Source organism: Ochotona curzoniae, unplaced genomic scaffold, assembly GCF_017591425.1.
Source record: "Ochotona curzoniae isolate NIBS_2020 unplaced genomic scaffold, NIBS_Ocur_1.0 scaffold_3223, whole genome shotgun sequence".
In the NCBI taxonomy this organism is placed as follows: Eukaryota; Metazoa; Chordata; class Mammalia; order Lagomorpha; family Ochotonidae; genus Ochotona; species Ochotona curzoniae.
The window spans coordinates 4,077,592-4,100,503 of NW_024467108.1; the positions used below are offsets into that span (position 1 = coordinate 4,077,592).

Below are 22,912 nucleotides of genomic sequence, written 5' to 3' on the forward strand. Positions count from 1 at the left end.
CTTACAGCAATGTAGAAACATTTACTTAATGCTTCAATAGCAGAACCTGTTTCACAGGGGCTTTTGTAGGAAGCTACTTACTGGATTCTGTTTTTGTTCTAGGTGTTGATAGGTTGGATAAAGATCTGACCATTGGCCAGATGCAAGGTAAGTTACCAAGAAATTATACACCTGGATCCCTTTCTGTGGGCAGAGGAAGGGCCAGGATCATGTGCTGGTTAATATTCTAAGAGGATATTTAGTTCAAAAGACGATCTTTCACTTGGGGCTTGTATAAAAGGGAGCAACTAAAATAGACAGTGTCTGGTTCTCGAAGGCCATTTGTACTGAAGAAAAAGAAATAGTTATCTTCTGCCTTTTAGATACAGCTTTAGCAAATGAAAGCATAGGGTAGAAAAATACTGAGATAACACAATATATTTAAGATTAATTAATACTGATATTGAGAAAGAAAATATTTTGAATATTAATCAGAATTTTTATTATTAGAATTTTTTAAAGGGTTCCTTTATTTTTTTAAACATAGCACGTATCTTTTGGTTCACTTTCTGTACACCTGCAATGGCTGGGGCTGAAACCAGGAGCTGACCGTTCAGTCAGGGTGCTCCACGTGGGTGGGAGAAACCCAGTGACTCAGGCTATGTTATCACTGCTGCAGAGTCAGCATTGGCTAAAAGGTACTCCAGTGTGGGATGTGGGCGTCTGGTTAAGATGCTATGCTAAATGCCTATTAGAAATTTGGGGAGTTGCAAAGTCTCAAACATCATGCTCAGCTGCTTTCATTTGCAACAATAAATACCATCCCAACCCAAGCACGCTCTCCTCTGTGTTAGGCCATTGTTTCTGTGGAGGAAATTTTCATGGATCCCTACTGGATTGTGAAGCCCTTTCCCTCTGCTCATGCCACCCACTGTCTCCAGTTTTATTCTCAGGAACTAGAAGCTGTGCGTTAAAATGGGTTTTGTTTCTTATTTCCCTGCTGGCCTATAAATCCTCTGAGGAGCTGGAGCTGTGTCATCTATGTGCTTTTTTTTTTTTTTTGCTTGTTTTTTTAAAAAAATGTTGTTTCTTGTTTATTTGGGAGAGAGATAGGGCTTAATTTCATGGTTCCACAAGATGGCCTCAGATGGCCAGAGCTGGTCCAGGTCAAAACCAAAAGCTTCATCCACATCCCATATGGCTTGTGGAGCCCAGGTACTTCTACTTTCCCCAGGAAGTTGGATTGGAAATGTAGCAGCCAGGACACAAACCAGTACCACTATAGGATGCAGGCATCTGAAACAGTGGACTTTACCTGCTGTGCCACAGTGCCAGGCTCTTTCTATGTGACTTGCCTCAAAGTCAGTGTGTACCAAGTTGCTACAGAAGGAAAAAGTGAAGGGCAATGACTGCCCCAAGGTTACAGGTGTTGCTGTCTTCCTCAAACACATGGGAATCCGTGTGGCCTTGGGAGTGGGTTGGGATGGGGCCATCCTGGGCTTGTGGAGTGACCTTGTGAGGAATTGAAGTGGCACAGGAGGGCTGCGTTAGTTTCTGAGGTGGTTTGGCTTTGTTTCCTTTCCAGGGAAGTTCCAGATGCAGGTCCTACCCCAGTGTGGACACGCAGTCCATGAGGATGCCCCTGAAAAGGTGAACCCTGGTGGTTGGTGACTGAAAAGACCTGACCTTTGCTCTCCCAGAAGATAGGACAAACCTTGTGGTGCTGTCATAGGCTGCCTGCACAGCTACTGGGAGGCCTGTGCTCACGCAGTGCCACCAGCCTCCCAGCGTCTCTCTGGCAGCTACATATGGTCGTTTGTATGTGTGAGCAAAGGACCTATTGGTTCCTTCTCATTTCGTCCCAAGGCCCCATGACTGAGATCTGTTACTCCCCCAAAGCCAGGTAGAAGGGATGGCTGAAGTAGGAGCTGTTTCCTAATCTACAGTCACAGGTGGGAATTAACATGAGCTCCTCCTGTGGGGTAAAAAGGTGTTTGGGATAAATAAGCCCATTCCCCTTGCTTCTGGAACACCCCTGAGGGATGATGAGAGTCTCTGGCCTGGCCAGGACCCAGATCTTTTGGTTTCAGGCTGCCCAGATATGTGGGACTCATGAGGGTATCACAGAGCTTCATTTTCCCTCACAAACCTTTATATGGCCTGGAATATCTCTTTTTTTCAGGTAGCTGAAGCTGTTGCTACTTTCTTGATCCGGCATAGGTTTGCAGAGCCCATCGGAGGATTCCAGTGGTAAGTATCAGGGCCTAAGATCTCCAGCAGTGCTGGCCAACTCTGAAAGGCAGGTATTTGCCTCACAAGGCCCAGCCTTTCTGAATCCCTCTCCTCTTCCTTCTCCATAGATAGCCTGGCATGTGTATTTCTAGAATCTGTGACTAGTGAATTCTCTGTGCTCTAGTCCTGTGGGTTGTTGCTAAAGGTGCAGTTACTTTGCAGCTGGCCCTCGGAGCAGTGTGCATTTCTTGTTGAGATGCCCCTCTTCGAGACAGCTGTGATAGACATCAGCCTCTGTGCGGTCTCCCCACTGCTGCTGAGTAATGCTGGGCTCTTAGGAACTCAAGGCAGGATTTCCAACCTCAGCATGGGTTGCTGTTGAAATGGGTGGTTCTTCGCTTTTGGTGGACTTTTCGGCAACATCCCTATCTTCCATCCACCCTATACCAACTGCAAATCATCTCTCTCTAGATTTTATCCAGTGTGCCAAGGAAGGCAACTAGACAAGTTAAGAACCAGTGGTCTAGAGAAGCAGGAGACCCATACCTCTCCTGGGAAGCTCTTCAGCTTCTTATGGACAGAGCTGGGTTGTTTGATGAGGGAAGGCATTTGAACCAAACGGCTTTTGGTCTCCCTCATGGAGCCTACTAGTTTATAGTGCAGAAAAGGCCCTGGGTCCTCAGAGTATCCATGGCCTGATGAGTCACTCTGCCATCCAAAAGCCTCCTGATTGTTCAGGGGAGCCTGTTCCCGACCCCTCAGAGTTTGAACAAGTGACTTGGGGCTGTGAGCTGTAGAAGTGACACCATCAGCCTGAGCATCCCTCTAGCTGCTGATCACTGATGGATATAGGAATCAACAACGAGGACTTACTTTCTCTCTTAGCATTTATTTATTTGGAAGACTAGTACAAAGACAAAGATCACCCATCTGCTAATTTATTCCCCCAGATGCTTGCAGTAGTTAAGGCAGGGCCAGGCTGAAGCCAGGAAGCTGGGAACTCTTACTGGGTCTCCCAGATGGGAGACAGGAACCTCAGGTACTTGAGCCAGCAGCCCCTGCTGTGTCCCAGTATATGCAGTAGCAGGAAGCTGGAAGTAGGAGCAGAGCTGGGATTTGAACCCAGGCACTAAATGATATGTAGGCACCTGAAAGAGCTTTTTGCTATATTGAGTATTTTATTCATTTAGAAGTCAGAGTTAGATTTTTTTCATCCTCTGGTTAGCTCTTCAAATGGCCAGGAACCTGGAACTCTGTCTGGTTCTCCCATATGGGAGCTACCCTAGCACTTTGTTGTTCTTCCACTGCCCTCCCAGGTGCATTCCAGGGAGCTGGATCAGACTCAAAGTGGTGGTCTTAAGAGATGCCAGCATCACAAGCAGTGGTTTAACCTGCTATGCCACAGTACCTTCCCCCGATTCCTGTTATTAAACAATGACTGATGTCCCTGGACAGTGTGGGGTATGTAGTAGGAGTAGACTGTGTCTAGTCTGAGGTGGGACAGATCTTCACCTTGCTGGTTAGGGAGGCTTCTTGGAAAGCAGGGGAAAGCTAGTGATGGTCACATTTGCCTCTCTTTTCACTCTTCACAGTGTGTTTCCTGGCTGTTAGTGACCTGCTAAGCTTCCTGTCCCTCAGCATCGAGCTCTGTTGTAAATAAGTCGCACCAGAGGCCACTGTGATGCCGCTGTCTCCTCGCCATCCTATCCTGACCGCCATGTGACACCGGCCCCCTGTAGACGGGCATCCCTGTTTTGTGTATTCCTGCCAAAAGCATTGATTTCCAGGGGCCCCAGCTCTTTCTTCCTCTCTGTACAGGGGCCACCCCTGTCCTGCCTAGGATGAAGCTTCCAGAGCTGCTAGCCCTGGACCCTGTTTCTAGCATCAGACAGTGCACCTGAGTCCACATGTCTCCCTGGACTCAGGGCTCTCCATTCCTCGAGCCTGTTCTTGGCATGGACTTGCCCTTCATCCTTGGGTAGAAAATACACAAGGTGGTTCTTACTTTCCCCTTTGAAGTAAATTACCAGTCAGGTACCTTTTTATGCCAGTCTTAACACTTCCAGGTTTAGAAGACCCAGAGTTCCATCTTTAGGTACACGGTGGGGTTGTGGATTGCATCATAGAAAACCAGCCTGAAAGTCAGGCCGGCAAGTCCAAGCACATGGCCTCCCACTGGGAGAGCCCCGTCTTACCCCCCTTACCTGGACACCTGCCAGGTACAGCCACAGGCTGAAGCCTGTGGAATTGTTTTTTAATAAATTTAACCATTTCCAGTTATTTCCTGGAAGTGTGCGGAGTGCCCGCTTGCCTCTTCTAGACCACAGTCTTTTGTGGCCGTATGTGGTTTCTGTCACTCTACATTAAAGAACATTACAGCCCAGCATTTCCAGTTTTGTCCTCGTCACAGCACTTGGCCTCCCTTGCTGCCCAGGCACAGTTTCCTAGGGCAGGAAGGGCAGGCTCCTGACGCCCATCTGTTCTGTGCCTGTGTTAAGTGATGTGTAGCCCTTTCCATCAACAACTTCCTACTTTGTCCTGCTACACGGTCTAGAGTCTGGAATTTACTTTGTTATTTATGACCTTGTTTAAATAAATACCTTCCAACCTTTATTGGCCTGGTTGTTCTATGTGGAGTTGTCTTTTTTTTTCAGATTTAATTGAAAAGCAGAGTGATGAGAGGGACAGATTGTCCATCCATTTGCTTATTCCCCAAATGGTTACAAGGCTGGAATAAAACCAAAAGGCAGGAACTGCACCCAGAGAGAGGCCAGAGTTCCATCTGGACTGTGGGAGCCCAGGTACCTGGGCCATCTGCTGCTGCCTACCAGGCACATGAGTAAGGGGTGGCATTGCAAGTATAGCCACCACTTAGGATGCTGGCATCTCCTGGGCACCGGTCCAAGTCCAACTCTCTGTGAATGGCCTGGGAAGAGCAGTGCAAGATGACCCAGGTGCCTGGGCGGCAGTCTGGACCCCTGCCACCTACCTGGGAGATGCTTGTGTAGCCATCTGGAGAGTGAGCCAATGGATGGAAAATCTTTCTCTGCAGCTCTTTCAAATACAAACAAACCAACAAAAACACCTACAAAGGAATTGGAACTCAGACCTGTACCCTCATGTGGGATGCAGGAATTTCCAGTGGCAGCTTCACCTGCTGTGCCATGACACCTGCCCCAGTGGAGTTCCATTTGCCAGGAGGCAGGGGCTGGTTTGTTGGACTTAGTTGCTGAGGGCATCAAAGCACCTGTGTCTGTGGGCCACCCAGACTTGACTACAGGGAGCCAGGGAGGCATCAGTTGCTCCCCCAGCTCTTCCTCTTACATGCTGTGTTGACTGACGGCCTGGGAACTGCCTGGGCTCTACACACGCAGACCCATCTACTATCTATTCCCCAGGTGACAAAAAGCCTCATCTTCATAGTGACCATTTCTAACACCAGAATCACCGGCCCTGGAGCTTGGTCCTTCTCTCTTGCTTCCCAGCTCTGATAGTGCTAGGTCCCGCCACCACCACCACCATCTCATCACCCAAACCAGTCAGTCAGTCTCCCCACACTGTCCTCAGTCTTAAACCCCTGCCCCTCTGCGCCGACCCACAGCCACACCAGCCTACGCCGCCTCAGCTCTCACTGAGGTCACCTCAGAAACCTTGCTCCCTCCCTGCCACAGCCCCACCTTCTCCCTTGGTGGTCTCACTGTTAGAGCCCTTTTCCTAGAGGCCCAGCTGTCTACATTAGAATCCAGTGCCCATCCTTCATTGGCCATTTGACATAGCAATATACTTTCTGTGCATCAGTTTCTTCATATGAAAAAAAAATGGCACCTACTGCACAGGGTCTTAAGGACTAAGTTACAATAGGCTAACAGGCTCCTTCGATAACTGGTACATGGTAGACTGTTGTTTATGTTGTTCCTGTTTTTTATGCAGGGTCATTTTTACTCAGGTGGGCCATTACCTGTAGCATCAGTTTCACTGGGAAGCTTCTGTTGCATCGGAACCAACCAGGATTTTAACAAGCACATTAATGTCAGGCAAGTTCTGGTATAGATGAGCACTAAATATTTCCTGCTGAAGCCCGTGCTCCATCAGAACAGAAGTGCATTCCCAGGGATCTGAGATCTGGCCAGCTGCGCTGTGTGCCTTCCTGTCCACACGGGGGCAGCAGCATCACTTGTGTCTGGAGTCATAACCGTTAATTCGGGCAACAGCATATTGGTACATTTTTCACATGTTCTCATTCACTTGCCACACATCTCACCTAATCCTCCAGGTAAGCAGATGATACAGGAGCAGTTGCATTTGACAGGCAGAGGGTTCCACATTCACACAGTGCAGGAGTGCCTACCCGAATGCAAACCTAGCCTTCCACAACACACTTCCTTCTGAATGATGGAGACCCTGGGCAGAAATCATTTCAGCCCAGCCACCTGACTTAGGAGGATGAGGATGACCAGGACACTGGGCCTCTTTAGGCTGGATGCATGGAAGCTGAGAGTGAAGCAAGTGTTCTCTGAGTTTTGTACCAGATGCTGTGCTAGGAACTCGCTCTCCTACCAGCCCTGTACCCATGTGAGGTGTAGGCATCACTCCCAGTGTAGAAGCAAGGAGATGGCAGCTGTGTGAAATGGCTTGTCCACAGCTACGCTGCACTAGCAGCGTCTTTGTCTTCTGATTCCAAGTCTACAGGGCACCTACCACCACCCGGCAGAGAGGAGCCCGTCCTGTTCATCCTTTAAGAGCTGTCATCTCCTGGTTCACTCCCCCAGGTTCTCTCAATGGGTGGACTAAAGTCAGACTCCAGAAATACAATTCCACCTTGGGAGCAGGTACCCAGCCCCTTGACCCATCAGCTGTTGACGTCACCCCCTTTCCTGCGGAGCCTGTAGTAACAAGCTGGAATCTGGCGCTAGAGCAAGAGCCTGAATCCAGGCATTCAGATATGGGGTGTGAGAGCTGAGCCGTAACAAGCACCTACTGTGTCCCGACTAACAGTGTCCTTGCATACAAGGAGTCTTCAAAAATTTTATGAAAATAATTCCATGAATGATTCTTGTACCAAAATAAACAGGCTAATTCCTCTTTTCATGAAGTTTTTGAAGCACCCTCATATGAACTCATGAAGGGAATAGACGCAGAGGTCCACAGAGCTAGAAGGAGCATGTTTGGGTTTAACCAAAGGCCATTGTCACACACCAGAGTAGGTCCCAGTGGAATTCCTTCACCCAAGAGGAGGGAGACAAATTTTTGGAAGCAGAACTGTTGCGGGAGGGGGAGACTCTTGAGATTGACTAGAGAAGGGAGGGCGTGACTTCTTGGTACCATGCTTTAAGGTTTTAAAAAAACTCACTTGAACAGCAGACTAAGATTCCACACCTTGGGTCACTTCCCAAATGTCTGCATTTGGCCTGGGCCAAACTGAAGTGTGGCAGCCAGGACCTCAACCTCAATCTCCCACCTACTTGAGCCATCTCTTCTCTTGCTGTTTGTCAGGCTGCACATTAGCAGGAAGCTGGAATCAGGAGCAGAGAAGGAACTCAAACCCGGGCCCTCTGACAGAGGATGTGGTTGTTCTGAAGCAGTGTCTGAACAGCTAAATGGATTCCTAGTCCAAGTCTAGAAACAGTGGGCCACATTGTGTAAGAGTTGTGGCAGAGAGCTTCAGAAATGCAACAATGGCAGACAACCCTGTTAAGAAATGGACCAAGGACATGAACAGTTATTTTTCAAAAGAAGAAACTCAAGTGGCTAATAGGCATGGAAAAAATGCAGAGTCTCCCTAGCAGTTAGGGGAATATAAGTAAAATCAGACTGAGGTTCCACCTAACTCCACTGAGAGAATGACCTACATGCAGAAATTAACAAACAGCTGTCCCAGATGTGGGGGAATAGGTACCCTACTTCACTGTTGGTGGGAGTGTAGACTTGTGCGGCCCCTATGGAAGTCAGTATAGAATGCACACAAAACCGAGAACTGATCTACCATATGACCAAGCTATCCCACTGCTGGGAATATATCCAAATGAAATGAAACTTGCATACAGGAATGCAACCTGCAACCTTATAACAACAAGATTCACAGTAGTGAACACATGGAAACAAAGATGCCCATCAACAGTGGAATGGATAAAGAAATTGTGGTAGGGCCCAATGTGGTAGCCTAGCAGCTAAACTCCTCACCTTGCATGCACTAGGATTCCATATGGGCACCAGTTTGTATCCTGGCTGCTCAGCTTTCCTTCCAGTTCCCTGCTTGTGGCCTGGGAAGGCAGTCGAGGCCAGCCCAAAACCTGTACCTGTGTGGGAGACGAGAAAAAGCTCCTGGTTCCAGCTGTTGTGGCTACTTGGGGAATGAACCAATGCATGGAAGATCTGTCTCTCCCTCTCTGTAAATCTGCCTTTTCAAAAAAAATTATAAATTAAAAAAAAAAAAATTGTGGTACATCTACTCAATACTACTCAGCCATAAAAAAGAATGAAATCCTACTTTTTGCAACAAAATGGTCCCCAACTGGAAACCATTATGCTTAGTGAAAGAAGACAGTCTCCAAATGTACATATCATATGTTCTCTGATATAATACAACCTTTACACAATGTAAAAAACATAGGTGGGCCCTCACCTTGCATGCACCAGGATCCAATATGGGCATTAGTTCATGTCCCGGTGGCCCCACTTCCCAGCCAGCTCCTTGCTTGTGGCCTGGGAAAGCAATGGAAGATGGCCCAAAGCCTTGGGATCCTACGCCCATGTGGGAGACCCAGAAGAAGCTCCTGGCTACAGACTTCAGATCGGACCTCAGCTCCAGCTATTGCAGTCACTTGGGGAATATACCAGTGGATGGAAGAAATTTCTCTCTGTATATCTGACTTTCCAATAAAGATAAATAAATATTTTTAAAGTAAATATAGGTAATCAAATATATATTTATATGCTCATAGATGAATTATACAATGGAGACCAGCATTCCAGAAAGATGTGTTGTAGTGTATCTCAACTCCTGAGTAAAGTAGGACTCCCAATGAAACATGTAAATATACCTTTATTGTATATGATATTAGGTGTTTCTATCTTTGCCTATACCTACCATGCCATGGTACGTTTAAATAGTAGAAAGTTAGACTTGTAACTATTACTAAGGGACTATAGTGCTTTGACATTTTGGGGGAAAATGGATAGAGAGCAAGAGGTGGAGAGGGAAGAACCCCTATACCTACAAAACTGTCTTGGGAAAAAAAAAAGTTGAGGCAGAGATTAAACCTATTTGCACACAGGCCAGGTAAGGTTTAACAATGTAAATAGCATTGGAGTTGAATCCTGAAACATCCCATGGTGGCAGATCGGCGCGCAGGCCATCCATCTCTGGGAGGGGCCAGCACAGAAAAGTTCTGGAGGCTGGTGCAGTGATTTTTATTTTTTTTTGCCAAGTGACTACTTATTTAGTTTTCTTTTTTAAATTATTATTTTGTGATACAGTTCCATAGGTTCTGGGATTTCCCTTGCCCCTTACTTCCTCTCCAAGTCCGCTTCTCACTCTCCCACTGATTTTCCCTATATTATTACAGTTATATAGTCCTTCACAGACAGTCACAAATCTATCATTCTGCTATTTTAAGTGTATCCTGACATTGTAGGGATGGACAGTGGCAGAGAGCTTAGCATCCTATTGTCAAGATATAGTAAACAGTTTCATTGGGAGTTCATCTTTAATTTGGAAGTAGAGATGCATATTGCATTGTATCTTCACACCTGGTTATGATAGCCTCCATTATGGTTACTATACATTCCCTTAAATGAAAAGCCATAAAACGAAATCAATAGGAAGAAAAATAGAAAACATGCAACATTAAATATGCTGAGTGACCAATGTGTCAATGAGGTGAAAATCAAAAAGCTTGAAGTAAACAATGCTACTGTATGATCTATGAAGTCAGTAAAGAATAAGAAAAAAATCTTTGAAGAAATGAAAATAAAAAATATCAAAACCCATGCAATGTAGCAAAAACAGTACTGAAAGGGCTATTGATCTTGTATTTTGCAAGGAGGTTGCCCTATATCAGAGAACATATGATATTTGTCCTTTGGGGATTGATTTATTTCACTGAGCATAATGGTTTCTAGTTGGGACCACTTAGTTGCAAATGGTAGAATTGCATTATTTTTAATGGCTGAGTAGAATTTCATGCAGTAGCTGTACCAGTTTCCTTATCCACTCCTCTTTTGACAGGCATCTGGGTTGTTTGTCTTTGCTATTGTAGACTCTAACACAATGCTCCAACAGTGGTGACAAGATCAACACGGGGCAGCAGATGAGTCAGCAGGCAAGGCAGCAGGCAAGGCATGTGGGTCATGAGGGGCTACAATAGGCACTTTCTGGAAGTTAGGAAGCAGGCTAAAAAGACACGATCAGGTCTTTTTTCAAGCAATATTACTATAGTAACCTGTACTGTCCGTGTCCTGCCGAGCCCCAGACTTGAGGCCCAGAGATGGATAAAGAGGAGATTGTAAGTCATCCAGGTGAAAAACTAGGTTGTACTTAATTAGGCAGCCACACGGAAGGGAGTTGGAGGTGGGCTTGGTATTTAGGTGAGATGGAGCCAACGACCCTAGCACTGGATTCAGAGGCCTGTTATCAGAATCAAGAGGAGGGAGCTAGAAAGTCAAGACTTTACCAAGAGAAAAAGCAAGAAGAGAGCAAAAAGCAGGAACGGTCCTCCCCGTGGGAACAGCTCTCTCCGTGGGACCAGTGCGTGGTTTGTGATCTCGCAGCCAGCACTTCTGCCGCAGGTGGCCACCCCATCAGCAGCCAGAATCAACACGTGCTCTGAGTCCAAGGCTCACAGTTTTGTAAGCTCAAGAGGCTCCCTTATTCCCTGAGCTGGCTTCCTTTGCTGCAGTTTGCTAGAAAACCCCAGCCCTAAAACAGCCTTGGCACCTGAGGCTGGCCAAGGGGACACTGGACTGAGTGCATGAAATATTTTTGTTTCTGATGATCGATGAGGCCACTTATCAATGACTGATTAGATTTGAGCTGAGAATGACCAACATGCTACAACACCCGTTGACAGCCATGGAGACCGCACAGCCATGTGGAGTGAGCTGGGCAGCCAGACTGGCAGAGTCAAAGACAGATGAGACAACGAAAGCTCAGGGAAGCATGGTGACAGAGCAGCACAGGCTGAGGACTGACACTCAGGCCTGGAACTCACGGACAGGTTCCTGCTCCGTCAGGCTCACATCACACAAGAGAGAAGAGGAGAGGCAGGGGCAGGGGCCTGAAAGAGCAGCCTGGTGACGAGGCAGTCATGGGCCTCTTACTCACCGTCTGGCTTTTGGCCACATCTTTTCTTCCAGGGCTTTGGGTTACTTATCCCTAAACTGGGGTGGAAATCCTGAAGTCACAGTCTTAGGAGACTAAGTGGGAGCTCGGGATTTGCAATCCATTGAATCTGTGCTTCCTATTAAGGGAAAAAGCAGTCAGGTCCTGAAAAGGGATGACGTCACCCTGACTGGGAACTGCGGGAAGCCCAGGCAAGAGCCATCACAGGTCTGTGAGTTTAGCTCCCCTGCCCCTCTTGGTTGGCCCTGCTCTCAAGCATAGTCAACCCAGCATGGGGCCAGAGCTGTCCAGAATTGTGAGCCCGCTTCTGGCCTGGTAATTGTCTTCTCTGAATAACTTTACAAGTTATTTTTTCATCATGAATTACACAATCTATCATTGTTAATCCCATACTAATGCACAGTTGGAAGGCATGTAACATCAACAGCAGTGTGTCATCAACAGCAGCACTGATTGTACCCAAAGCTTTTATCAGTTCTGTAGACACTTGGGACCCTAAAATAGTAGCTCCCCATTCCCATCCCCTTGATCCTGGCAATGTCTGCTTTCTGCTCTGAGGGGTTTACCTGCTCTAGGGGCCTCGTGAACGTGGAATCAGACAACACTCTGCTTTGTGTGGCTCATTTAACTAAGCTGAGTGTTCTCCAGGTCCATCCACGTTGTAGCCCTTTGCTCAGCCGAACAGGATTTCACTGTGTACATGTACCGAGTTTTGTGTGTCTCTGCATCTGCTTCTGCTCCTAGGTTATCAGGAGGAGTGCTGCTCTGAGCATGTGTCCACAGACTCCTGTTTGAGTGACTGCTTTTATACTTGCTCACATGTACACTGAGGACTGGAACCATAGGGTCATATGATGGTTCTAGGCTTAATGTTTTAAGGAACGACCCAACTGCTTTTGTTAGATAGGAAGCTAGAAATGAGTCTGTGTGTAAATGGGGCATTAAGGAAAACAAAGCATCCATAGATCACAGCACACTTTGGAAGCAGCCTAATATGTTACACTACCAAGTCCTGCCCAGACTCTGGTCACTTTGTGGCAAGTCCTTGCCTTGCCCCAAGAAACCCATCCTAAGAGATACTCAACCCAGTAAAACAGGGCAATAAAACCTTGGGAGCAATTTTACCTGCTTCACACCCAGTGAGCCCTTAGTCCTGGAGATGGGGGAGGAGGGGAAGAACAGGACCCCATTCCCTTCTAAGTCCCAGTCTGAACACAGCACATTCGGCTCTCAGCTCTTTCCTGACCTGTCTGGGGTGTTCTCACCATTAAACCTCTCACCATGCAACTCGCTCTCCCCAGTCTGAGGGACTGTGTACTCTCTCATGTCCCACCCCAGGACCCCTCCGCCACCCCGCCGATCCCAAGGAATGGTACATTAATATGCTCTCTAGTGTTCGAGTTGTAGATGTGTCTCCCTGAGCTTTTCAAGGTCATGGCTTCAGTCATCCCAGCGCTTCCAGCCTCAATGTGCAGGGCCACGTTGGCAATGCTAGCTGTGTCCATGCAAACTTCACCCATGGATGGTAAAATCAACTGACCACTGAACTCCTACTACAAATAGCACCAATGGAGCTTTGGAAAAAGCAAGGGCTCTGATGTGGACACTCTTGTAACCTTGGGCAAGCTACTGTACCTATCTGGGCTATGGGAAGTAGCTACTATCTTCCATCTGAAAACATGCCCAACCCTATTAATTATTTGATTTACTTATTGGAAAGGCAGAGTAACAGAGGGAGGAGGAGAGACAGGGCATTTCTATCTCCTGGTTCACCCTCCAAAGGCCCACAGACCCCAGGCTGGGCCAGGTCAAAGCCAGGTGCCAGGACCTAGGAACTCCATCCAGTTCTCTGGTCTCCCATATGGGTGGCAGAGGCCCATGTACCTGTCACCTGCTGTCTCCCAGACTGCACTGGCAGGCAGATTGTAAGCAGAGAAGATGAAACTCGAACCAGGAACTCTGATATGCTATTTGGGCAGCTTAGCCCACTGCAATACAACACCTGTCCCAGTGAACTCTGAGGGTGAGCTATATTTCCTTCTAGGGGCCCAACGGAGCCAGGCCCTTAATTCACCAAGAACACTGGTGCTTGGAATCTGCCTTTGCACCTCCTTGCTTTGGGATAAATCCTTGTTTTCACCAGCCTCCCATAGGAAATACAGCTGAGGTGGGGGAGGGGGAGTAGGGAAAGAATCCCTCCAAGCTCAGGGGAAGCAGGCAGATCAAGAACTTCTGCTTGGAATAGCTTTTTCCTCCCAAAAAGTCCTGAGGCAAGGAATGAGGGATGGGGGGCTGATAAAATGAGAGAAAGGGGGAAGACCAATTTCTGCAGGGTGAGGGAAGCAGTAGCTGTGGTGAGAGTGGTGGTGGGGCCTGCACCCCCAGCTCTGTGATTTCAGGGAAGTCTTGAAGTCCTACTTTCTTCTGTTGCCTAAAGAGACAGTAACTGTTGGGATTAGGATGCAGCAGGTAAGAATGGGCACAATGTGCTTCCTCCCCAGCCCTTGGCTTAATGTGGCCACACTCCCTGTCCCCAGCCCCGCCCCTGCAGGCAGCCTCTGCTGGCTCTCCCGCTTCTCCTGGCCCCCAAACAGGGCACTCTTTGAGTGCTCAGGTGAAAGGGCAGTTTGTGCTGCTCTCAGCATTGCCGGACAGGAGCCCCCAGAATCAACACCCTCCCACTCCCTCCTCCCTGACAGCCCTGTCTGCTTCCTTGTGCATGAAAAGGGGGAAGATGGGTGTTGTGGCTGCTCCTGGCCCCTACCTCCACCTCACCGAGGCACAAGTCCTCACTCACCCTTGCCATCTTGCTCCTGGAGCTGCAACCTGGAAGCCCTCTGGAGCTATGGGGTGCCCCTGCCCCTCAGCTTCCACAGTCCCAAGGATGCCCACCATGCAACTGTGACACGTTAAGACTCAATTCTCTAACCTGACATCTGAGTGTACAAATTGGACCTTTGGGGCAGGCAGCAGGCTGCCTCGCTTTCTTGGTTTTCACAGAGCACCAGCATGTGGGAGTTCCTGAACAGAAGCAAGTTGTTTGCATGTTTGAACATCTTTTAAATATGTCCTCCCTGCCCTTGGCATCAGAGGCTGCCCAACAGGCAGATCTTTTCAACACCCAGGAAGATGTTTGGTTGGAAACTAGCCCCTTTAGGTCAAAAGAAAGAGCCAAAGGGATCAAAGCCATGGCAGCAACACAGACCATGGAGGGTTAACACCTCTAGTGACAGCTCTTGCCCCTGCCATTCTACAGCTGTGTGCCCTCAGGACTCATTTCCCTGGAGACACGCTGGGCATAACAGTACTCATGTCCTTGTCAACATAAAGGGGGGCAGTGACACCAGGTCCTTCAGCATCATGCCTGGCCTGCTGTCATGTGACTATGGTCATCAATACAAAGACTCTACCTGCAGCAAGGCCTGCAAGGGATGAGTACAATGCCAGGCTACACAGGTGCTGAGGAAAACATCTAGAAGGAGTGTGCAAGAAAGAAAATTATGAATAGGCAGTGCTCCCAGCCATGGCCAGTTGGTCCCTTATAGAAGCAGCCGCCTGTCCACTGAACACTGCTAGGGGCCCCAAAGCCACTCCTCTTCCCAGTAGAACTAGTCAGATTTTCAAAAGGCATTAGGGCAGGCACAGAACAGGGCCTTTCTGTTCTCTGGCTGTAGAGTGGTGGGGAAACTGACTTTGGAACCATCCAGTGGAAGCAGCACTGAGCACCTAGAACCAACGTGGCTGGGTCACTATGATCCCCTCACCCAGCCTCACTTTCCGCAGTGCCTGTTCCATTTGCCTGCAACAGAAGTAGTTGCCAAATTGCCACCTATCCATATTAACACTGAATATAAATCACTTAAACTCATCAATCAAATGCATAGATTAGAGGACTGGATCAAAAAACAAAACCCATCTATCTGCTGCTTATGGGAGATGCATCTTGCTAACAAAGATCAGAGGAAAGTGAAAGGGAGGAAAAAGCTATTCCAAGCAAATGATAGAGAATATACTTTTCTTTTTCCATCAGAGCATGGAACCTTCTCCAAAAATGATCGTGTTATAGGCCACAAAACAAGCTTCAGCAAATTTTTAAAAAGTCGGAATTACACCATGCATCTTCTCAGACCTTTATGGAGTGAAGCTAGAGACCAAGAAGTCAAAACACCCAAGAAGACTTGCAAACACATGGAGACTGAATAATATGTTGCTAAATGAGCAATGGATTAGAGAAGAAATCAAAGGGGAAATTTAAAAATTGCTTGAAACAAATGAAGGCATCAACACAACATATCAAAACTTACGAAATACGATCAGGGCAGTGTTAAGCGGAAAGTTCATCTCAATCAATGCTTTTGTTAAGAAACTAGAAAAGCACCAAGTAAATCAGCTAACCTTACAGTTGAAGGAACTAGAAAAACAACAGCAAAGCAATTCCAAGATTAATAGGAAAAAATAAATCAAAATAAGGGAGGAAATAAACCAAATAGAGACCAAGACAGCTGGTTCTCTGAGAAAATCAACAAAATAGTCTCCTCACTAGCCCAACTAATTAAAAAAAGGAGGGAGAAGATACACATCAATAGCATCAGAGACGAGAAAGGAATCATAACAACAGACATATGGAGAATTATTAGGAACTATTACAAGCAACTATATGCAAACAAATCAGAAGACCTAGAGATGGGTAGATTTTTGGACACATACAATCCACCAAAATTGAATCAGGAAACAATTAACAATCTAAATAGACCAATAACATGCACTGAGATTGAATCAGTAGTTAAAGCCCTCTCAACCAAGAAAAGTTCCAGACCAGATGGCTTCACCGCTGAATTCTACCAAATGTTTCAAGAAGAACTTACCCCAATCTTACACAAGCTTTTCCAAACAACAGAAAGATGCAATTCTTCCAAACTCTTTCTATGAAGCTGATATCACCTTAGTACCAAAGCCAGATAGAGAAACAGAAAAAGAGAACTACAGACCGATATCCTTGACGAACATAGACACAAAGATCCTCAACAAAATACTAGCCAACAGGATCCAAAAGTACATCAAACAAATCATTCACCCAGATCAGGTGGGATTTATCCCAGGCATGCAGGGATAGATCAACATCCGCAATCAATAAATGTGATACATCACGTCAACAAATTGAAAAATAAAAACCATGATTCTCCCAATAGATGCAGAGAAGTCATTTGATAAAATCCAACACCACTTCATGCTGAAAACCCTAAGCAAGGTAGGCATAGAAGAAACATTCTACAACCCAACCAAAGCAATTATGACAAACCCAATGTCAGCATCATTCTAATTGGGGAAAGATTGGAAGCCTTTCCACTAAAATCTGGAACTAGACAGGGATGTCCACTGTCACCACTACTCTTCAATATAGTTTTGGAAGTCCTTGCCAGAGCTATGAGGCAAGAAAAAGGAATTAAAGGAATCCAAATTGGAAACTAGGAACTGAAATTATCTCTATTTGCAGATGACATGATTCTCTACTTAGGATAACCAAAAAACTCAATCAGGACACTACTGGACCTCATAAGAGGCAGGGTAGCAGGATGCAAGATTAATGAAAACAAATTTATGGCATTAGTGTACACAAATAATTCCATGGCTGAGAAAGAAATTGCAAGTACTGTCCCTTTTAAAATAGTAGAGAGGAACCTTAAATACCTACAAATTAAGCTAACTAAATATGTAAAAGACCTCTATGATGAAAAGTACAAAATATTAAAAAAAGAAGATATTGAAAAATGGATAAACTTACCATGTTCCTGGATTGGCAGGATCAACATCATCAAAATGTTGGTATTACCAGAAGTAATACACAGGTTCAATAGATCCCAATCAAAATTCCAACAGCATTTTCAGAAATAGAAAAGACGATACAAAAGTTCATCTGGAAACACAAAAGACCACAAATAGCCAAAGCTATCCTGAGAAATAAAAACCAAGCTGAAGGAATCACAATTCCAGACCTCAAGGCATTCTACAAAGCAGTGGTCATCAAAACAGTGGTACTGGTACAGAAACAGAGAAGATCAGTGGAACAGAATAGAAACGCCAGAAGGGAGCCCACACATGTATAGACAGCTAATCTTTGACAAGAAAACTGAAAACAATCAAGGCAAAAAACCTGGTCTATTCAACAAATGCTGCTGGGACAACTGGATAGCAGCTTGCACAATGAAGAAGTAAGATCCACACCTGTCACAGTATACAAAAATCAGCTCTAAATGGATCAAGGACCTAAATCTATACAGAAACCATCGAACTATTAAAGGAAAACATAGGAAGCACTCTCAAGAAGTAGGAACAGGGAAATAGAAAAGACGCCAAAAGCACAGGCAGTCAAAGTTAAAATGAATAAATGGAACTACATCAAACTAAAAAGCTTCTGTACAGCAAAGGAAACAATTAACAAAGTGAAGAAGCAACCAACAGATTGGGAGAACATTTTTGCACACTACACAAGTGATAGGGGATTTAAAAGGAGCTTCAGAAGCCCAGGGACAGTTAAAAAAAAAAAAAAACCTGTGAAAAAAATGGGCAACGGAAATGAACAGATATTTTTCAAAAGAACAGATTCAAATGGCTAATAGACATATGAAAAGGTGCTCGGGCTCCCTAACCATCACAGATACAAATGGAAACCACATTGAGGTACCACCTAACTCCAGTGAGACTGGCTTACATTCAGAACTCTACTAACAACACCTGCTGGTGTGAATGTGGGGAGAAAGGTACCCTCCTTCACTGCTGGTAGTAGTGCAAGCTAATACAACCAATATGGAAATCAGTATAGAGAGTGCTTAGAGAATTGCAAATAAGCCTGCCATATGATCCAGCTATCCCGCTCTTAGGAATATACCCAAAAGAAATTAAAAATATGAGAAGGGGATCTGTAAATCTATATTTACAGCAGCACAATCTGTGATAGCAAAGACATGGAAATAACCCAGATGCCCATTAAAAGAGGAGTGGCTAAAGAAACTGTGGCATAATCTACTCCATGAAATATTATTTAGCCATTATAAAGAATAAAATTATACAATTTGCAACTAGGTGGTCCCAACTAGAGACCATTATGCTCAGTGAAATAAGTCAATCACAAAGAGAAATACCATATGTTCTAACATAAGGAATCAATCATGTAAATTGGGATGTATAGTGTAGTAATGGAGATAACCATATCCAGATGTGAAGACACAATGCAACATGCATCTCTGCTTCCAAAAAATGGACTCCTAGTGAAAGTGTTGGACAGATCTAGACAATGGGAAAATGGACTGACATTGTACCAGCAATGTCGGGACACACTTAAATAGCAGACTGATGGAACTGTAACTCCTTATGAAGAGTTGTGACGTTATGAGAAAAATCAATTGGGGGAGAAAAATCAATTGGGGGTGGAAAATGGGGGGGAGGAGAATCCCAGACCATACAGAATTATATAATAAATTTCAAAAATAAAAAAAAATACAAAGGAAATAAAAGTTTAAAAATGCCAGGGTTAGTATTGTGGCGCAGTATAGGTTAAACCACTGCCTGCAATGCTAGCATTGCATATGGGTGCTGATTTGAGTCCTGGTAGGGCCACTTGTGAGCCAGCTCCCTGCTTGGTGCACCTGGGAAAGCAGAAGATAACCCAAGGGCTTGGGCCCCTGCCACTCAGGTGGGAGGCGGAGTTCAGGCTCCTGGCTGTAGCAGTCATTTGGGGAATGAACCGGTAGATGGAAAATCTCTCTCCTCTCTAACTCAAAACTAACATGCCTGGGCAAGGCAGGTGTTTACCAGTCGATGCCTGCATCCTATAACAGAGTACGCAGGTTCAAATCCCAGCTTTGCTTTCCATTCCAGCGTCCTGCTGATGTGCACCCTGGAAAGCAGCAAGAGTTGGCTCCAGTAGTTGGGCCCTTCCTGAGAGGCTTGCATTGATAGTTGTTACACAGCCATCTGGGGAGTAGATAAGCAATGAGAGCTTTTTGTCTCTCTCCCTCTCTCAAAATGACCCACAACACTCACCTTCTGGCCAAGAGCAAGGTGTTACTATTTGAAGCTCTAGGGCCAGGCATTGGTCCTATAGCAAGCCCAGCCATATCCTTTCTGGTCTCCAGGGAGATGCCCCATCTTCAAAGCTGGCTCACAGCCTTCCTCCCCACGAGGCAGGGGTTGGCTTTGGCTCCACCATGGAGAGGTCAGTTTGGCCCCATTGATTTGGCTGTGGCGGGGCTGAAGGCTGGTGATGTCATAACATGCGTGGAGGATCACGTGGGTCAGGCAGTAGGGAGAGCAGCTGGGCCCAGCTTGGTTTTTAGAAACAACCCTCTCGCATGCACCGCCTCCCAAGGAGACCAAGGCCCTTCATGACACTGGATGGAGCTCCCACCCTCTCAGCACCACTGACGTCCAGCTTTGGGGATGAACCATCCACACAAGTTCAGGAGTCCCATCTTGTTCAAACCACAGTACATCTTGCAGTGATATCTGATCGGACAAAAAGGGCCCCCCACCCCCGCAGCAACATTACCACATTCCCCTTCCTCCAGATTGCAACACTCACGGGTGACTGCAGTCTTCAATGTAGCATTTCCACACTGGCTTTTTGAGACATTCGAGCTACTGAGCCAGCACCTGCCCCTGACTCGGGGAGGAGTTCATTTGGCAGCTGTTGCTTAATTTGCATTCAAACTTTCCTTGGGTGCCAGTTACCTGGTCAAGATGATTGATAACTCACACATGGCACACAGAGTTAATTAAAAGCACTTATGTTGAAAGCCCAAGGTCTGGAGTGAAACTGGGGGACTTGGAGCCAATTACCTAACTCTCTACCTCTGCCTCCTCATCACCTCAAACAGGGAGAACTTTATTGGGCTCACAGGGGTGGGATGAGCATTCAATGCATGAGCTGACTGGCCTGCACCTGTGAACAGCCTGGCCCCACGGAGACAGCAAGTGGCCTGGTCCAAAGACAGTGGCTGTTGGCTAGGAGCAGGCAGGGGGAGTAGTAAGTGGCAGTAATTCAGTCCAAGGGCTTCCAAAATCCTTGCACACTCCGCACTATACCCAGATCATGACAAGGTACTCACCAAGGCTCAAGGTGGCCGAGGGTCAGCAGGTCAGGGCTCTGGCCTTGGGCATGCCAGTGCTGTGGAGGCTGAGGTCTTGAAGGGCAGCACGCGAGGAGGGGACAGAGATAGCACAGCCTCCAGCCATTCAGTCCTTCCTCTGAGGGACTCCCTTTGGGAGAAGGGTGCGCTCACGTCCCTGTGAAAGAGGCCTGGCCAGAAAACCTGCGTATTCTCTTGACACAAGCGCTCAAACACTACAGCCACCGACCCCGGCCCCACGCAGCTTTTGCTCCAGCAAGTACTGCTGGGAACTCCCCAGGCTCCACCCACGAGCCCCCAGCTGACGCATCTCAGCCCTCCCCGCCCTCTGCACCAGGGATTTCCTGGGCTCTGAGAAGGATAAGGGTGCAGTGACCCTTGGCTGGGGAGAGCAACCAGGCAAAACAGAAGTGCAGGGGGCACAGAAGCCACAAAGTACATGCTTTTCCAGCAAGAAGCCCCTGCAATTAACTCAGCAAGCCAAGTCATTCGCAGGTGAGTGCAGGCAGAAGACATGAACTGGTTACAGCTGGGAGCTAGCACGCACCTGAGACACTTCACTCAACATGGCCACGTCAGACTATCCTGAGCTGGGAAAAACGATCTGGAAAAACTCTTTTAATGTTTGTATCACAAAACACTCATATAAAAATGAGAAGACTGGCTATTTAACAAAGGCTCAACTTGGCACTGTGGACTGGGGCACACCCTGAGCTGGAGGCACCCCCTGCTCAATCTCCAGAGGAAGTCCCCAGGAAGCAGGCCTGAATGCCAAGGGTGCCTGGCCGTTGGTCCCTCTTGCAAGTGTTACTGGGGTCACTTCTGGGTCCCGTGGTCAAAGTTCAAGGTAGCCAAATCCCCACCTCATGAAAGTGTTTGAGTTCCAAAACTTCTTCCTCAGGCCTCCACGGCCACTGCTGGTGTTGTCCCTGCTGTTCTGCCTGTCATGGCCACAGCAGACATGATGGAACATTCTTGAGCGTCTACTGATGAAGATCAATCGATCCCTTGCTCCCCATTGGTGGGGCAGGAAACTGGCAGTTCCACCGAGGCTCATGTCCTAGACGCTTCTGTTCTTTCTCCTACCACACCAACTTCGGCTCCCTGCTTCCCTGGAGAGCCCCGGGACTCCACACCAGCTCCTCCGGACCACAGCACTTCAGTCTTCAGGACTGGAGCTGCAGGGCCTGCGGAACTCCTGTCCGTACTCATGGATCCACTTGTTGGCCACTAGGAAGGAGAAGAACCCACAGAGGAGCGAAATCACGGCAGTGCCCGAGCCTCAGCAGGCAGGCACTCTGGTCCCCACCCCTACAGTGAACTACCAGCTGTTTCTGCTCACAGGGGTACGCAGCCAAGAGAGTGTCATCCTCTGGGAAAGGGCCAAGAGGCCCCAGTTCCTGTAAAGCTCAGAGTGGAAGCTCCAGTCGTCCTGCCCGCCTCCCCTGTCCTAAAGCTGTCTCTGGGTAATGGGAGAAAAGGGGTGGCTCGGCGGTGCCCATCAGTTCCTGAGCCCTCCTCTGCTTCTCAGAGTCAAGCTGTGACATCACCACATCTGTCTTCTTGCTCATCTCTCCCTGGTAGACCATCTCCTCCTGGACGGAGGTGCCATACAGTGGTTCCAGGTAGTGACTGGCTGGCTGACTCCTTGCAGAAAAAGGTACAGAAGGTTTCAGCCAGCAAAGCTCCTCAGCTGCAGCTCAGGAATCAGTTCAGGACCCCAAGCTGACACCTGCTCTGCCCATGATCATGATGGGCTGCTCCTCCTCGCAGACTCCTAGTTTACCAGACACCTGACTGATCACCTCATTGTCTCATTTAACGTGCACCGTGAAGAAGCTTCTGGAAGGTGCAAGTGGAGGGAGGGGAATGGGTTATGCTATTTTCCGCTCAGCCCCTGCTGCACCCTCAACCCTGTCGTCATGGCGAGAGAGGCCAGGCCTTACCCCACTTGTCTCCCACCAGGACAGGGCAGCCAGCATGAAGTGTGTCCCCGTCACCTTCACCACTCCTGTGCAGGTTCCACCAGAACAGAGCTGCATTCTGCAAACAAGAGGGAGGTTCAGCCCAGGGCCCCCACTTTTGGGAAGCACAGGCAAAAGGCTGGTACACACGGTTACCTCCAGTCAGCTCGGGGACTAGGCTTGCAGGGAGTGGCATAAGGCAATACCTGTGGCCACTGAGTGGGTTGCTGAGAAAGGGTCTACCCTGCTCTGAGCTCTGGGGATGCAGACAC

The 22,912-nt window shown here is 47.3% G+C and overlaps 2 protein-coding genes across 3 annotated transcripts in view; one reads left to right on the forward strand and one right to left on the reverse strand.

Moving 5' to 3' along the window:
* PPME1 (protein phosphatase methylesterase 1) overlaps positions 1-4,824 on the forward strand; it is a 55,612-nt gene extending 50,788 nt beyond the window's left edge. For both annotated transcript variants that reach the window (XM_040964299.1, XM_040964297.1), the window contains exons 11-14: positions 103-147; positions 1,565-1,629; positions 2,162-2,229; positions 3,804-4,824. In XM_040964299.1, coding sequence (XP_040820233.1) covers positions 103-147; positions 1,565-1,629; positions 2,162-2,229; positions 3,804-3,822 — 197 coding nt within the window. In that variant the 3' untranslated portion in view covers positions 3,823-4,824. The remainder of the gene's footprint in view (positions 1-102; positions 148-1,564; positions 1,630-2,161; positions 2,230-3,803) is intronic.
* Positions 4,825-21,271: 16,447 nt separating this feature from the next.
* P4HA3 (prolyl 4-hydroxylase subunit alpha 3) overlaps positions 21,272-22,912 on the reverse strand; it is a 33,550-nt gene continuing 31,909 nt past the window's right edge. Inside the window, exons 12-13 of the mRNA XM_040964309.1 lie at positions 22,623-22,719; positions 21,272-21,906 (exon numbers count right to left, since the gene is read on the reverse strand). Coding sequence (XP_040820243.1) covers positions 21,836-21,906; positions 22,623-22,719 — 168 coding nt within the window. The 3' untranslated portion in view covers positions 21,272-21,835. The remainder of the gene's footprint in view (positions 21,907-22,622; positions 22,720-22,912) is intronic.